At 31.1% G+C, this 17,348-nt stretch overlaps 4 protein-coding genes across 4 annotated transcripts; 1 reads left to right on the forward strand and 3 right to left on the reverse strand.

Annotated features, from left to right (window-relative positions):
- Window positions 1-567: 567 nt before the first annotated feature.
- LOC149880703 (uncharacterized) lies at window positions 568-3,123 on the reverse strand. Its single transcript, XM_090068499.1, has 3 exons — window positions 2,970-3,123; window positions 2,795-2,853; window positions 568-2,274 (listed from the first exon to the last, which is right to left on the reverse strand). The coding sequence occupies exons 1-3, from the start codon at window positions 3,009-3,011 to the stop codon at window positions 672-674; spliced, it is 1,704 nt and encodes a 567-aa protein (XP_089924625.1). The 5' UTR covers window positions 3,012-3,123; the 3' UTR covers window positions 568-671.
- A 2,194-nt stretch (window positions 3,124-5,317) lies between these two features.
- Window positions 5,318-17,033, forward strand: LOC145194513 (putative ammonium transporter 3). Its single transcript, XM_090068291.1, has 6 exons — window positions 5,318-5,623; window positions 10,490-10,735; window positions 15,167-15,505; window positions 15,622-15,861; window positions 16,295-16,515; window positions 16,662-17,033. The coding sequence occupies exons 1-6, from the start codon at window positions 5,494-5,496 to the stop codon at window positions 16,833-16,835; spliced, it is 1,350 nt and encodes a 449-aa protein (XP_089924417.1). The 5' UTR covers window positions 5,318-5,493; the 3' UTR covers window positions 16,836-17,033.
- Window positions 12,584-13,197, reverse strand: LOC149880704 (zinc finger BED domain-containing protein 4-like). The gene has a single exon (XM_090068292.1). It carries the CDS (start codon window positions 13,195-13,197, stop codon window positions 12,673-12,675), a length of 525 nt encoding a protein of 174 aa, XP_089924418.1. The 3' UTR covers window positions 12,584-12,672.
- LOC149880705 (uncharacterized) lies at window positions 12,584-14,026 on the reverse strand. The gene has a single exon (XM_090068293.1). The coding sequence runs from the start codon at window positions 14,024-14,026 to the stop codon at window positions 13,661-13,663; it is 366 nt and encodes a 121-aa protein (XP_089924419.1). The 3' UTR covers window positions 12,584-13,660.
- Window positions 17,034-17,348: the final 315 nt, after the last annotated feature.

Below are 17,348 nucleotides of genomic sequence, written 5' to 3' on the forward strand. Positions count from 1 at the left end.
TTCGAAAATGAAAACATAAAGCTTATGCTAAAAACTTGTTTTAAAACTTTTTCTAGTTTTTCTTTGTAATGGTGTATTGGTGCCCCATTATAATCTATAATACCGTGTTTTTCTAAAGTCACTTCACTTCAAAACAGAGTAATACGAGTAATTCTTTCTTTAAACAGCCAAGCAACTCCCTAAAGTCACTCTATATCTGCATATTTGATTAAGCTTAACATCTTTCTAAACCTCATAATAAATAGAAATAGGTTGAATGCCAAGAAGAACACAAGTATTTGTTCTTTTATATGTTGGTTTAAGCGTTTAAAGTTCTAATTAATAAAAAGTGTTTGGGAATTATTATATTGCTTTATTTACATGGTTAATTCCTCTATATTTTTAGACAGGTTTGCTCAATTAGATAAGCTGTTGAAGTTTAATAGAGATCTGAGCAGTTACTAAGCTGTTTCATTATTATCTTTTTTTTTTTATCGCATTAAAAATGAAAAAAAAACGTCTTAACCTAACTTTGCGTCAATATTGAGGTATAAGAAGGTTATTGTGTCTTACAAGTTACAGATATTATTTTGAGTTTCCATTTCTTCGGTATTTGAAATGATATTTTATGAGCAATACTCAAAAAACTACAAATAATAAAAATAAACTATGTATAAATGTTTTTAATAACGTTAGAATGACGCGGGTTTTCCATACGAACGCTGATAATTTCTTTTATTATATTTAGTTAGGTAGACTATGTAGGGTAATTTTTTTCGAAACACATCATGATAGTTTCTTTTTCCTGAACTTGGGTAGGGTAATTCTCTTCGAAACACATCGTCCTCCTCATTTTCCTCCATGATATTTTTTTTGTTAAAGCGTTGAAAATTTCTTTTTGATTTCACTTCGGGAGCTATTGTTCCTTCAACCGGGTAGCCTATGTAGGGTGATTTTTTTTGAAGCACATCATCGTTCTCCTCATTTTCTTCCATAAAGTCTTTCTTGTTAAAGCGTTGAAAATTTCTTTTTGGTTGCACTTCGGGAGCTATTGTTCCTTCAACCGGGTAGCCTATGTAGGGTGATTTTTTTTGAAGCACATCATCGTTCTCCTCATTTTCTTCCATAAAGTCTTTCTTGTTAAAGCGTTGAAAATTTCTTTTTGGTTGCACTTTGGGAGCTATTGTTCCTTCAACCGGGTAGCCTATGTAGGGTGATTTTTTTTGAAGCACATCATCGTTCTCCTCATTTTCTTCCATAAAGTCTTTCTTGTTAAAGCGTTGAAAACTTCTTTTTGGTTGCACTTCGGGAGCTATTGTTCCTTCAACCGGGTAGCCTATGTAGGGTGATTTTTTTTGAAGCACATCATCGTTCTCCTCATTTTCTTCCATAAAGTCTTTCTTGTTAAAGCGTTGAAAATTTCTTTTTGGTTGCACTTTGGGAGCTATTGTTCCTTCAACCGGGTAGCCTATGTAGGGTGATTTTTTTTGAAGCACATCATCGTTCTCCTCATTTTCTTCCATAAAGTCTTTCTTGTTAAAGCGTTGAAAACTTCTTTTTGGTTGCACTTCGGGAGCTATTGTTCCTTCAACCGGGTAGCCTATGTAGGGTGATTTTTTTTGAAGCACATCATCGTTCTCCTCATTTTCTTCCATAAAGTCTTTCTTGTTAAAGCGTTGAAAATTTCTTTTTGGTTGCACTTTGGGAGCTATTGTTCCTTCAACCGGGTAGCCTATGTAGGGTGATTTTTTTTGAAGCACATCATCGTTCTCCTCATTTTCTTCCATAAAGTCTTTCTTGTTAAAGCGTTGAAAATTTCTTTTTGGTTGCACTTCGGGAGCTATTGTTCCTTCAACCGGGTAGCCTATGTAGGGTGATTTTTTTTGAAGCACATCATCGTTTTCCTCATTTTCTTCCATAAAGTCTTTCTTGTTAAAGCGTTGAAAATTTCTTTTTGGTTGCACTTTGGGAGCTATTGTTCCTTCAACCGGGTAGCCTATGTAGGGTGATTTTTTTTGAAGCACATCATCGTTCTCCTCATTTTCTTCCATAAAGTCTTTCTTGTTAAAGCGTTGAAAACTTCTTTTTGGTTGCACTTCGGGAGCTATTGTTCCTTCAACCGGGTAGCCTATGTAGGGTGATTTTTTTTGAAGCACATCATCGTTCTCCTCATTTTCTTCCATAAAGTCTTTCTTGTTAAAGCGTTGAAAATTTCTTTTTGATTGCACTTCGGGAGCTATTGTTCCTTCAACCGAGTAGCCTATGTAGGGTGATTTTTTTCGGAGTAGATGTTCACTTAAAAAAATTAAGACGAAGTTTACATTTTATAGTCGTATGAGGAAAAAAGAAACAATAAATCTTATATAAATGTTATAAAAACTTCTTTACAAATAAGAAACTGAAGCAATTTATTTTCAGGTTAAACTGTTCCCACTTTTAAAAATGTATCTGTGATGAAGCTGTAATTAAAAAACATGTGTAATGAAGCTGTAATTAAAAAAACATGTTAAGTTAAATAAAATCAAGAATCAAGCAAAAGTTTAGTTGTTTTTTTTATTTTTGTTGTTGTTGTTTTAACTAAAATAGCGCTCATATTGAGAGAGAACAATTCGAAGAATTCGAAGTAATATTTGGTTAGTGCACCCTAAAGTTCGTTAAATCCAGCTGCATTAATTGTCATAACAATATTTTGTTCGCCGGTATTGAAAAGAATTTATTGTAAAATATAACTCCATTTACTTGAGTTTGTTTTTATGCAAACATACAGATGAGCAAATACAGTTTTTAGTTATGTTCTTTTTAACAAACAATTTACCTTTCGAAATCATCCAAAAACTCATCGTAATCTTCTTCATATAGTGGTTTGGCAATAACCTGATGTTAAACGAAATCTTGTAATAAAATCGATAAAATTCGATATTTAACGATTATGTGAGTTTCTCTCACATAGCACACACAAATAGCTATAAAGTTTACACAATAGAACTCACCAACGAAAAGCAAATCGTAACAAAAAGCAACTTCAAAGACATTTTAATTGTAAACCAGTTGCTTTAATATACAAACTGTTCTTATTGGCACATGGAAATATCCACTAGTGCTTCCTTTTATCATTTTGGTTATTACAAGTTCATCTGGTTGAAAACCGGTATATTTTAAGCTATTTTAATTCGACACAACAAAAGCTTTAGAAGACTTCTTTTTTATGAAGATCAAAGTATCTATTTGATTTAATCGAGACATTGTGTACAAGTCGAAGGAGTGCTCTTTCATAAAAGAGTAATTTTATACTTTCGCTAATCTAACAGAAGAATAATTACACAAAGCTTGCTATAATCTTTTGTTTTTAACTTGCTTTTTAAATCACCTCTTTATAAAAACAAAAAAGCATTGGTCAGGCTGTTACTTGAGTGGGAGACGTAAGATTCGTCTATAGTTCGTGTAAATTGTAATCTCGTTGACCTCTAACACTTTTGATTACCGTGAGGCTTTCACAGAAAAATCATAATGCAACAATTAACGATATGCTTTCTTCTAACTCGAAATATATATTGTATAAAAATAGATATAGATGTATATTATTATATATTTAATTATATTTAAAAATATATAACAATAATACTTACCGCTTGTCCTTCTTGTTTTTTAAAGTAAATAATTAGTTTTCTTAAGCGTTTTTTATGAAATTAAATCTTAAGATGAAATTATTCTCTTTTAACACCTTAACCCTGGCCTAAAATCTCAAGTTTAGAAATATTCACAATATCTTAAAACTCTCCTCATGGTCTCCTAAAGTTCGTTTTCAAAATATTCTCTTCTTTTCTTTTAACAGGGTCTTTTTCAAAAAATACTATGAGTATTTATGTATGTATGTATGTATGTATGTATGTATGTATGTATGTATGTATGTATGTATGTATGTATGTATGTATGTATGTATGTATGTATGTATGTATGTATGTATGTATGTATGTATGTATGTATGTATGTATGTATGTATGTATGTATGTATGTATGTATGTATGTATGTATGTATGTATGTATGTATGTAAGTATGTATGTATGTATGTATGTATGTATGTATGTATGTATGTATGTATGTATGTATGTATGTATGTATGTATGTATGTATGTATGTATGTATGTATGTATGTATGTATGTATGTATGTATGTATGTATGTATGTATGTATGTATGTATGTATGTATGTATGTATGTGTCTATGTACTACTGCACTTCTTTATCAAGCTGCTGACGTCTCCTATTGTCATTCCAGTCGTTTTTTGTATTAATCTGAATGTTTTAAATTGCTTGAACAAGTCAATAGCTGAATAGTGCTGAGAATGCTACCATACTTTAGTTTTAACTAAGTATCAGAGTTTTAGTGCGGAAAGTATCGTGTACTCACTGGATTGGTACCTATTTTACGATACCCACTCTTGCGATGCCGATACCGAATTGGCATCGGCCCCGGTAGTACGGAATGTTCCGATATCAACTTCAGAATACCGTTGATGGTATCGCACATACGAAACCTCCGAGACTCTGATGCTTAGCTTTAATTCCCATTCTTGATACCATCAATTATAAAGCAAATATCTTTGAAATTTATCAGTCGATTATTAGCGGTTACTTATAAGTTTGTTACATACACACTTTGAATTACTAATGACTTTTTTTTTAAATTTGTTTGAAACTTTGTTTATTTTAGGACGGTTTTCTTTCGTGAAGATTTTAACATTGCTTCAGGATTCCTTAAAATTTTATGGGCAAATAAAGTTTATTATCATAATTTGGTTTTTGTCAACTGAAATCTTTACAAAATTTTTCTTCCAGAAAAATAATAAAACTAAGTTTTTATAAAAACTTTTTTTTTTTACTGAATAACTTCAGAAAATTTCAAAATAAATTTTGGCTCGCCAAATTTTATTTTTTTTTTGCAATGAAATATTTTATTCGGATGTTAATCTCTTTAACTGAATTCTAATTGATTTTATGTGTTTTTAAAAAAAGCTGCAATTACATTTTTCTAATTATGTATATCGGTATAACATCCTTTAACATGCCATCATCTTTTTTTTTTGCTATTGCGCACCGCGCGATATATGAAATTTTTACTGAAACAAAACCAAAACAAAACAAAAAATAGTTCAAGTGATGGAAATCAAACTTAATGAGCTTTTGAAATAGCTTTTGCGCACCATCTTTGATATCTATCATCATCACTGGATTACCGAAGTGAAGAAATGAGTCTTTACTTTCAGCCATTATTTAAAACCAATATTATAAATTGAAGATATATTGACCATTTATTGTAAAAATGTAAAAGATTTCATAACAAGTAGTGACCATAAGAATTACTTCTTAACAATAATAGATATTTTAATTGCTTGAAACTTAAAAAAAATTATCGCGAAAAACTTTTTTGCTCCATTCGATAAAACTAGCAGAATTATAAAACTACTTTCTCTTTGCATTTGCTGTTTTTGGACCAGAAGGCACCGGCATTGAAATATGAATGATACAGAAATTAAAAATCCGTTCGGAGGCGAAGAAGAAGAGGAGGCTGTAGATGCGGTTTGGATAATTATGTGCGCCTTCATCACATTTACTATGCATACGGGGTTCGCTTTATTAGAGTCAGGTATTTGTAGTATATTTGTAACACTGAACATTATTTAAAGTTAAAATTCAATTTGAGGAACCATTTATCCATTTCCGTGAATTTCGGTTTTTTTATTTGCTAATTCACATAACAAAATGTTTCTCACGGTTAAACCACAAAATAACATAAAGCAAATGAGAGCGAAATTAAATACACACTTCTCAATCTCCTTTTCGTCTACGTTGACTACGTTCGTTTTGTTTTCAGTAGCGAAACTTTTTCGCTCCTTTTTTTAAATGGAAAAAGTTTCTAATTAGCACGTGTTAAATCCTCTCTTTCAAATCGAGTTTCAACTCTGTGCACGTTTCTGCCATTTTATTTAAATATTTCAATTATGGTTTATATTATCGAATGACAATTTGAATGATGATAACCTCGCTAGTGAAAGCAATTTCGTTGATCACATGATCCCAAGTTTCAATTTGATTGATCAAGTTTCCACTTCTTTTTTTCTTATAGAAAACTGTTGTTGCTTTTAGGTTCGTTTCATGTTCCGTAGCTAAAGCGCTTCTAATAACCGGTAATAACTTTTTTTCAAAGTATCAGATGGTAAGGGGCACTTCTTGCATATCGCTCTCACTCGTGTAGACAAGAGGTCTATTATTTGTAAAAAATTCCCGTCACAAAACGTCACTTCTTCAAATGTGAAGAAATCTTTTATAGATAAAGCTCTTGTTTCATTATACTTCTTAACAACAACATTTTTATTCGTAAAACTTAAATGCTTAAAAATCATAAGTTAAATTGCTAGCAGGTGTTACTCTGCATACCAGGAATTTTTTTAGTACCTCCAAAGAATTAACTCTTGATAAGATGACGTCTTAAAAGATTATTTTACGAGTCAGTTCAAGACGAGCGGCGTGACGAGATGCACCAGTCAAGATAAATTGTAAAATTCAGAGACTATTTTTCAAATTATTTTTTTATGTTAAAGGTCTAAAAACAAATCTAAACCATTAAAAACACATGAAAAACAAAAAAAAAGCACACAATATCCCAGCAAATCGAGAGTTGGGGGTTAGGGCTCCCTAAAAACCTTACGGTTACTAAATTGATGTTTAAAATAGTTTCTTTGCATTGTTTTAAAATTCCAAAGCCATTTTTACAAATTAACTTTTTGCGTGCCGTTTCATAGAATTTTTTATAATCGCTTTTGTTTGTTTGCAAAGTTTTTTTTAGCAACTAATTTATTACGCATTTGCTAAAGGGATTGTCTGTAAATGCGTAATAAAAACATGGTTTTCCTTCGAGATAATCCATCCGGTCTCAGCGCTCCAACTGCTTCAGCGATTTATTAATTTTTTTTTCTTTATCTCACTTCTTTCCAATATGTTCAGCACGACGATAAGTGATAACAATCCCAGCACCCCTCTGCAAAATAAATGTGTAGCTTTAGACTGTGTTGATTATTTCCTTTTTGGGTTGTTAAACTCTTTCTCTTTTAAAAAATCTCGCAACCAGATGTGACGCGTCAACTAAAAGTCTTTTATTAATCTTAAATGAATTTATAGCATTATAAATAAATAAGACGTGCAACGTAATTGTCCTATTAAGTTTATTATTCCAAAGACGTCAATAAAGATTTTTTTTAAAAAAAACAAATGTTCAATGCATAAGCATTTTTTTTTAATGGTAACTATTAAGGGTCTGCGTATCCTTTCGTTTCCATATCGTTATCATATTGATATAATATCGGAAAAAAAAGTGTTATCGGAATGGTTACGAAGTAAAACTGTTATAAAAATTTTACCCGGTATTCTAGTCAGTTTAAGTCTCGGTATATACCGGAACTCTCGTCATTCCGGTGAATTTTTTCCGATGATTTTCTTTCCGATGATTTCTTTCCGATGATTTTGTCTGTTATCATATCAGAATAATAACGATATGGAAATGAAATGATAAGCAGACCTTTAGTAACTATGCAACAATTTGGTTTTCTGGAACCCTCTCGATCACTCTAGTGATTTTATATTTTTTAAAAATGTGTCATTTATTTATAGTAGGGGAGACCGGGCCAAGTTGGCTTCAGGGCTAAGTTTACACGCTATTCTAACTTTAGAACTTTCCACCAGAAGTTTCCAATGTTACCATGGAACCTTCCTACTTAACTATTTCATTTTCCGGTTTTTCCGATTTAGTGTCAGGGTAATTAGCGTATGCGCATAAAACTTAGAGCGATTCTTGTGTTTTTTTCTGCAAGCCTTTACAAGTTTTGTAACTTTTGTTACTAAATTATGTGTTTTAAAAAAAGAAAAGGAATCTGCAAAGAATGAAAAGTTATATGGCAAAGGAAAAAAAAAATTAATAAATTTAAAAGTTCGATGAATAAAAAACCAACTAGAAAAATGAGTTATAATGGAAAAAAAGTCTAAATTATGAAATTTGACTATGATAATGACGAATGATTTTGTTTGGCTTGTGTTGGAATCTTTTCTAAGAGTAAACTTGGGCAAAAATGATTTCATTGTATTAAAAGTCGCCTTTGGGTTCACGAGTTCCGCATCGTAGGAGCAACAGCAATGGTGATGGTGAGCAGTGTAGCTGTTGCTATTGATATTATGCAACAATGAAATTAATTAGCTTCAAAATTTTGTTTTGATATTATTTTTTTCCTTGATATATCTTTTCTTTTAAATATTGTATTGGTTTAAGGGGGGAAAAAGGATTAGGCTAAAAAGTGAGGTTCGATGAAGTATCAACAGTAATCAAAAGATTTTATAAAAACGATGCGCTAGAAAAAGATGCCTAATGTTGCTAAACATTTCTCCTTTTTTTTGGCGTGCCAACTTACTTCGAGGGTAAATACAGCTTATCCCGACACGAGGTACGCTGCAGATTTTTCTTTCTCTTTTAAATGTCCATTTTTTGGCCACAAACTATTTTTTATAAGATTCTTAGTTGCCAAGCATATTCTTATAAACTGCGGTTTGATATTTTCAAAAAAATGCACAGAGCTAAAAAACTGAAACTGTAGTTAACGAGAATCGGTCTTCCCTACCACAATTTCCTATCACAATTTTATCATTACTTTCGATTTTTTAGTTTCTTTAGTCAGTTAATACTAGCATTTTGGTTTTGATTGGAAACGTAATCTCTCACTATTTTGTTTTTCTTTAAAATTTATGACACCCGTTGATTCAACTTTCTAAGGCCTCCAAAGTCTGTAGAAATCGTTTCCTGATATACTATCTCACTGCTCTATTAGACAGTTTAACGAAGGTTGTATTGACATGAGGTTAAGTAATGACACTCCCACTGACACTCTTCAGAACCTTTATTTGACAATTTGTGATCCTAACACTAACGTAGATACAGCAGGACTTTTTTCAGGACCCTAATCATAATTTCATGGTTTGAACATATTCAGTAAATCTAAATAAAAAATATTTGAAGTATAATGATAATTAGTCTAACTATGTTTAATGTCTTGTTTCACAATTGGACAGTAAATCACTAAAACTGATATAGCGTTGACAATCACATTTAAACTATCGCCCAATAGTTTGATTTGTAGGAAAAAACTCGTTTTTTAGCTATTTTTTTATTCAGACCAAAGCCTAATTGCTCTTTTAATTTTTCAATCTTTTAATTTAAAGAAATAAGAAAGAATCCTTAAATATTTTCCAATGGTTTAACAATTAAATTTAAAAATTTAAAAAAACTCAAATTGATTTAAGTGAGTTTATATATTTCTTGCAATCTAAATATCGCTAAAAGTTTTTATCTTTCATAAAAATGCAGGAAACGGTCAAAATCTTGTAAATTTAAGCATTTTTTTTTTTACATACACTTACACTTGATTTTCCAGTTGTAGTAAGGTTTAAGCTTTGAGACTTGGCAGTTATGTGTTAACACATGAAATAAATAGAATAAAAATAAAAAATCCATGAAAAACAATCACATTTAGCTTTTGAGATATTGTTATTTTTTTTGCATTTTTTCAAAGGGTAAGAGCAATGGAAAAAACGTTCATTTTAGTTCTAAAAATCAGTAACATTGAAGTTAATAACTTTTTGATAAAGGAATAAATGTATAATTATTCGAAAATTAAAAGTGGGGACTTTAATACCAGCGTCAAATACGTAGCAAAGCTAATACAGTTTTGTATTTTTTTTTTTTTTTTCTTCTTCTTCTTTAAGTTAAGAGATTCGTACCACTCAATATTCATTTTAAAAAATAGATGCATTTAGTTAATCCAGTAAAATAGGGTTTCCAACCATTTAATAGGATTTCCATAAAATGGTAATGAACTCTAAATTTGGTAAAATATATTTTGATTGGATAAAATATTTTACTCAAAACTTGAAACAGAGTTATTTGTTTTGACGCTCTCTAATTTTAAAATCACTTTTACAATAAACATACGTAAAAAAAAGCGCAACAATTTTATCACTTTCTTAAGCATTATTTTTCATATCATGAGGTTCTAAATTGTTTAATATTTCTTCATTGATACCTTCATCGATACATCGATACATCGAATGTTCATTTGTTTCACTAAAACTAATAATGAATCCTAACTTGCATGTGTAACTTTTAAAACTGACCCTACCAACTCAGTATTCATTACAAACTCTGAACCAGTATCTTCTTTTCTCTTCCCCTCTTTTGTAGTTTTACATAAGCTCTTAATTTCTTTGAAACCCTGTGTTTTTTTCAAAAATAAAATATTGAAAGTGGCGTGACTCATTAAATGATTTATCATGCTGAAAATAGATGAAGTCACACGATAAGAGTTATTAAACCACATACCCCATTTTAACCCATTATTACTAAAACTAGGTAAAAAAAATAGCAAATGATTTTTATGACTCAATCTCCAAACTTTATAATTGTGTTATTTAGGATTAGTATCAGATAGGAACAAAGTAAATTTAATGATGAAGAATATGATAAACGTGTGCATTGGTGGAGTTGTTTATTGGTTTTTTGGTTACGGAATTAGTTTCGGTCGAAATCAAAACAAAGGTAATTCATTTTCCGGAGAAGGCAACTTTATCACTGATGTAAGCGTCGTGAGTGAAGGTCACGTGTATACTAAATTTTTTTTTCAATCGTCGTTTGCTTCAGCATCCACTGCAATTATTTCAGGTAAATTGAATTTTTCAGGTAAATTTTCCAAAATAAAGAATTTTTTTTTTCAAACAAATAAAATTAGTTTAAAAAGATAAAAATTTGAAAAAGTGCAACTTTTAAACTTGGATTTAAATGATTTAAATAAAATGGTTACAAAAAAAAAATTATGTAAAGACTTTTATATCTAAATAAAGATTTATAGCATCAATTTACAACTTGACTATGATTATGTAAACTTAAAATACATAGTAATAATTTTCTCGAAAAACACAAACATGTTGACCGGAAACACATTGCACTTAAAAATATATTCGGTTTTAATATGATAAGTTCTGAATATGAATAGGATAGGGGGGGGGGGCTAGTTGAGCAATTTTTACTAAATAGGGTAGGGGGAGGGGGCTAGTTCAGCAATTTTTACTTAATCTAATAGATCTTTGAACGGTGCGTCGGATTTACATAATTTCTTCTTGATTTGAAAAAAAAACTTTATCTGCAAAAAATTGCTTTAGAAAAAAAGCGTTTTTCGATTTGTTTGAGAAAATATTTCCTGACGTTTACCGAACAGCTCAACCCTACCCCAGCGGGGGGTAAGTTAAGCAGCTGTGTAGGGTAAGTTGAAAATAAAGTTAGTAAATTTTTATTTCTGAATTTTTGAGTTATATATTTTATTGATTGAGTGATATTTAAGTAAAAATATTTTTAAAAGAAGCAAATATTTTATAGTTTAAAATCACATTTACATATTTTTTTTTTAAAAAAAAGGGGTTCAGATATTATTTAAATTGTTAAGAGTATTTAATAATGATTAAATTAAAAGTGTTTACGGACCTTAAAATGTTTACCCAGCGAATTTTGTTTCTCCGTATCCGATAATGCTTTTTTAATAATTTTATTAATTTTTTTCAAACCTGCTCTACTTACACCGACTAGGAGACAGAAAAGTTAGGTTATAAAAAGAGCTATAATACTTAGTGAAAAATGGCTTAGTATAATCGAAAGTCAAATAAATGGGTAAAATATCAACACTTAAGTGATGCCAGATAAATGTTTTTTTAAGAACCTAAGAGAAAAATAGCAAAAAAAAATTTTTTTTCTTTTTTGGTCCAAAATTGAAAGAGTCCTCGAGCAACTCACTTGACCGTGGTCCAACAACCATTTGATGCTGATTGTATTACCGTTATGTATACTATCTTTCATCCATAAGATGTTTTGTCATTTGATGCATAGTTTTTGAAATATTTTATATGTCCAACTTGCCCTTATGCTCAACTAGCCCCGCCCTATCCTACATTAAATTCATGATAGCCATTCAAAAGTTATTTAAAGAACTAAATGTATGATTAATTTTTGACTTGATTAGACTGCCAAATCTATCGCAGTTTTTTCTGGACTCTATAAATTTTTATTAGAGATGGGCCGATTCCAAAAAATACAGATTTCGATTCCGATTCTCAGTTGCTATTCCGATTCTTTACCGATTCCGATTCTTTTGTGATTTTTATTATTTTAATTTAACTGATAGTGCTTATAGTTAATTTAGTACTTACACGGACTTTAAAAATAAAAACATTAAAGTCAGTTATATGTACAAGTGAAACAGGGCTAATAACACCGAGGCTCTATGGAGCACGCCCTCCCCACTCCTTTTTATCGAAAACTTTTTTCTTTTTTTTAAATTGACCTCGAAAATGAGGGGTTTTTTACAAAATATTGGAGTGTGCCCTTCCCCCTCCCCTACTTTAAAAACCGTGTTGGCCTTGTGAAATAATAGCAACTTAACTAATATCATGTTAATAAATAACAAAAATATAGTGAATGTTTGCATAACCTTATTATTAATGACAAGAAATAAATAATATATTTGTAAGTAACGGATTGTGATCAGATAAACAGAATGTTGTATGAAGGTTTTTGTTCAAAAACACAAGTATTTGCACTCGTTCCGGAGTTTACCGGCTTCTTTTCTGGTCGCAGATAAGAAAATTTCCGTAGTCCTTGATGCAATCAAGTGGCATGTTAACTGCATTTATTATTGGGATAACTTCTGAAGTGGTTACTTTTGATAATTTTGCAGTGAGCGTGATGTTTTCAAAAACTTTTAAAGCAGCAACGAGAGAAACCAAATTGTCCGATTTTTCGGTTGACAATTCTTTGTTTTGTCGAGCAGCTTTTGGGAAATGTGGCGTTACTAACAGAATCGCATCTTTTTGTTCAATTAAACGGTTTAGCATGTGGAAGGTGCTATTCCATCTAGTTGCCTCATCTTGAATGATGCTGTGTTTAGGAAGTCCCAAAATCTCTAGAGATTGTCTCAAAAGTTTGTACAATTTAACCGAACAATTTAAGTGTCCTACTTTACTTCTACATGTAGCAGTTAGTAAAGAAATGCGTTCATTGTCTAGACAGCCATCTTTTACAACCAACTGAAGTGTATGGGCAAGACAAGGAATGTTTGAAAACTTCTCTACTTCCATAGCAGAGACAATATTTCTGGCATTATCTCTTACTACATCGTTGAGTTTTTCAAGTAGCCCCAACGCTCAAGTGATTCATTCATAAATTTAACAAGATTATCTGCAGTGTGGAGCTCCTAAGGAAAAGGTACCACGTAAAGACAAATGTGAATTTGTTTCATATCTTCTGTGAGGAAATGTCAACACATTGTCTGCAAATGTAGGCTCATGTAATCAACATAAGCTGTGGAGCTCCACATGTTGGTAGTTATATTAACATGATCAGCTTTCTTTGCCAAAAAACGAATTTTACTTGATACCTTCTAATAAGTGTTAGGAATTTCAATAGTCTAGAAATGTTTTCTTCTTAGAATTGTATATCTTGGCTCCAAAAACTGCAGTAACCTTTTGAAACCAGGATTTTCTACTATACTAACAGGTTGGTTATCTGTGCATATCATTTCTGCAATAAGCCTTTTAATTTTTATTGACTTCGGATCTGTAGATGTGAAAGGCCTGGTTTTGCAAACACTTGGTGTATTGTCTGTTGTTTAAGAAATGAAGATCTAGGCTTCATTTTTATAGAACTAAGTGTAGAAGAAGAGCTTCTAGTATTAATCTCCACATCCTCAGACTTAGGCCCGAGACTTGTGAATACGGATGTGAGTGTAGTAGATCGAGGTTCCCTTGCCATGGTTTTAGGAGTATCACAAGCAGGGTTAGGATTGGATTTAGAAGATGGTCCTGCAGTAGAGCTATCCGCGCATATATCAAAATCGATAATACTAACTTTATCCTGTTTCTGATTTTTGATATCCGATTTATGAAAAGCATTTAAATGCTTTAGCATGTTCGATGTTGTGTATGACTGAAAAGTTCTGCCACCACCCCTGGATATAACTGTTTTTCAAAAGCTGCATATTGCAGAGTTAGTGTCATTTAAATCGATCGCAAAATAGTCCCATACCTCACTTTTCTTACGTTTTGGCATGATAATGATAGTATATTCTGAAATAAAAACAGCATCTGTAATAATAAAAAATGATAATACAAACAATGATAATTATAATAAAACAAGCAAATAAGATTATTATAATAGTACTTGTCACCGGTTTAAATATCAATTGAAATTTTGTGGCAGTATTTTGTGTATTTGCAACGTTTACTTTTGTTAAGGTTTTCCTTCACAGTTTACTTAACTTCAGCAAACATATAAAACGCAACAAAGAAAATTTAAAGTTAATTAAACGAAAGAAAATCACAACGGCAAAGAGTGAATATTTTATTTCAATTATCAAGGGATAGAGAGCCTATATACTCAGAGAGCGGGCATACGTGTGATCGTACGCTAGTTTGGCAAAAACATGGCCGCCGTTTTCCGTATGTCCGCTCTCTGAGTATATAGGCTCTCTATCAAGGGAGTGTTAATAAAAGAAGTGAAGTCGTTAAAAAGTCATTTTAGAAAGAATCGGAATTGTTAAAAAAGGTGGAGAGTTGCGATTCTTACGATTTCTTGAGAATCGGGAGAATTGGAATCGGAATCGACTTATCTCTAATTTTTATTAATATTGATTTAAACAATATAATATATATTATATTAATATATATATATATATATTAACAAAAATATATAATATATTATATTACTATTAAGTTAAAAAAAGACCTGAAAGGTTTTCACTGGTCGCATAATGAGTATTAGGTGCTATTTTATGGAAGTTCAAGCCTCTTGTAACATATACGTAATGGGTTGAGTAGAAATTTAGGAGTGGATAGAATGTAGAATAAATTTTGAAAAATGATCTAAGAGATATTACGTGTTTTTGTTACAAAGCCTCCTGGCGAATTCCAATTAGAAATTTAAAACAAAAAATAGAAAAATTTATTTTCACCAATAGGTATTTGCACCTACAACTCTGTTTGAGGTACGCATTTTTTAAGTTGTTTCATTCAGTTTTTTTTAAGCTTGTTTTATTTAATTTTTTTTCAGGCGCCATTGCAGAGCGTATACATTTATTTTCCTACATTGTAATTATTATTGCAAATACTGGGTTGATATACGAGTTTCCTGCGCATTGGGTTTGGGATAGCAATGGATGGTTATTCAAGAGAGGTGTGCATGATTTTGCTGGATCGGCCGTTATACATATGGCAGGAGGTGCTGCTGCATTTACAATTGCTTACATTTTGGGACCACAGCAGGGCAAGTTCATTGAACCAAAACAATCTTTTAAGATATCTGACCCAATAAACGTTATAACAGGAACTTTTTTTTTATGGTGGGGTTGGCTCGGGTTTAACTGTGGCTCAACGTTCGCAGTGAGTAACGGTATGTTATATTAACTAAGGTTACGTAATACCAAGCGTAAATCTGCAATTACATTGAAAGGCTTATTTAAAACCATTAAAATTGTTATTCGTTTATTTTTACTTTCCTAAGTATAGGATCCTGGAAATTAGCTAGTAAGGTGGCAGTTGTGACGATGAACGGAGCTATTGCTGGAGGAGCATCCGGGCTATTACTTTCTTTTGCATTAAGAAACAAACGTAACTATATGATAAATGTTGCAGAGCTGTCGCATGGTATATTGGGAGGCGTTGTTTCAATAACAGCATGTTGCGATGTCATCAGGCCATGGGAGGGTTTACTTATTGGTTTTATTGGTGGATTTATAGCCAATGGAGGTAAATTGATTTAAAAACATAACTTTTGGTGTTGTTAACTCAGTTCAGAATTTAGTTTAAAACATGGTACAAAAAATATAGATATTGGCGCTTTTTTATAACTTGTAAGTGTTAACACTCCTTACTTGAAGCTATAAATTTTGATTTTTTTTTTCCAAGTTTGTGCTACTCGCCATTGTTATATTATATAAGTATAAACAGTTTTATACGCTTTTATATAATTACGAAAAATAGCCAAAAGAACTTTGCATACCTTAATATCTTTATTTGCACATCAATTATATAAAGGTTTATTATTAATTCTATTTACTTTTCTTTTATCTTTTGTTTTTCTGTTCTTTTAATCTTTTGCTCTTTCGGTCTTTTGGTCTTTTGTTTATATCTTTACTTTATAAGAGTATTGTGATAAGCACTTTTTTTATTTCTTTTTGAGCTGTAAAAAGCTTAGAACTGTTAAAAATTGATGACCCACTTGGTGCGTTTGGAGTCCATTATGCTTCAGGGTTTTGGGCAATGTTTGCAACTGGTTTATTTGCCGATACAGAATCAAAAATGGGAGGTATATTTAGAATAGGAAACGGCAATCTGCTTGCATACAACATTGTTACTGCGGCACTTGTGTCATTATGGTCTGGTGGACTAAATGCTTTCGTAGTGAGATGTTGAGCTGTTTTCAATCATATGTTCAAATTTTGCTTTCATTTTTTGTAAAAAGTGCTTTTCTTTTAATACATGCAAATTTTTCGAGAATATTGTCCATAATTTATTGCATCATTTAAATTAAGTGAACTTTTTTATAGATTTGGATTTTAAAGAAAACAATTGGAATAAGAATGTCTACAGAAAAGGAACAACTCGGTTGCGATGCGGTTGAGTTAAACATAATTGAAGAAAAGCACGACAAGACGGTTCAATTTTTTTACAAAAGCGTAACGATGGGTAATGAACACAATCCTTCCCCTGATTCAAACTAGTGTTTAATAAGTTTATGCTCAGTTTAAAAGTTTAAAACCTCAGTTTAAAACCTTTAAAAATGTAACCTTTTTGAATATGATGAATTGCTAATTGTTTTATAATTTTTTGCTCAGTATAAAAGTAGCATTAAAATTGTAACCTTTTTGAAAATAAAAAAGTGGTTTTAAAATTTTAGATTACAACTAGAATAATTTAAATCTGATGACGTTTATTGAACTAATCACTCAAATGCTATTATGCAACAATAACCATATTTACTTCACTCCGGCTAGGCCACTGTCATAGATTATGCCTAGTATAGTTCAATATTATAAAGGCGTTAAAGATAATGACTTAGTTGTTTGCTGTTTTATTTACTAATAAAGTAGATCAAATAAAATAAATCTATAGAGTGAAGTCTAACTTTATATTAAATGTGAAAGCAGTGATAAATGTATGTGATGCTTGTTAGGGTTTGATTGTGTTACAGGTTTTATGTTTGTTTTATGTTGTTAGGTGTTTATGTTTCTGTT

The sequence above is a fragment of the Hydra viridissima genome, unplaced genomic scaffold (assembly GCF_058129835.1).
Source record: "Hydra viridissima isolate aposymbiotic clone 2 unplaced genomic scaffold, HvirCarnegie_v1 scaffold_12, whole genome shotgun sequence".
Classification (NCBI taxonomy): Eukaryota; Metazoa; Cnidaria; class Hydrozoa; order Anthoathecata; family Hydridae; genus Hydra; species Hydra viridissima.

Coding starts and splice junctions, on each gene's coding strand:
- LOC149880703 (XM_090068499.1), bottom strand. CDS start 3,011: ATGTCTTTGAAGTTGCTTTTTGTTACGATTTGCTTTTCGTTG. Junction 2,854..2,969: donor TTACGATTTGCTTTTCGTTG/GTGAGTTCTATT, acceptor GTTTAACATCAG/GTTATTGCCAAACCACTATA. Junction 2,275..2,794: donor TTTTTGGATGATTTCGAAAG/GTAAATTGTTTG, acceptor AATTTTTTTAAG/TGAACATCTACTCCGAAAAA.
- LOC149880704 (XM_090068292.1), bottom strand. CDS start 13,197: ATGGAAGTAGAGAAGTTTTCAAACATTCCTTGTCTTGCCCATACACTT.
- LOC149880705 (XM_090068293.1), bottom strand. CDS start 14,026: ATGCTAAAGCATTTAAATGCTTTTCATAAATCGGATATCAAAAATCAG.
- LOC145194513 (XM_090068291.1), top strand. CDS start 5,494: ATGAATGATACAGAAATTAAAAATCCGTTCGGAGGCGAAGAAGAAGAG. Junction 5,624..10,489: donor GTTCGCTTTATTAGAGTCAG/GTATTTGTAGTA, acceptor TGTGTTATTTAG/GATTAGTATCAGATAGGAAC. Junction 10,736..15,166: donor ATCCACTGCAATTATTTCAG/GTAAATTGAATT, acceptor ATTTTTTTTCAG/GCGCCATTGCAGAGCGTATA.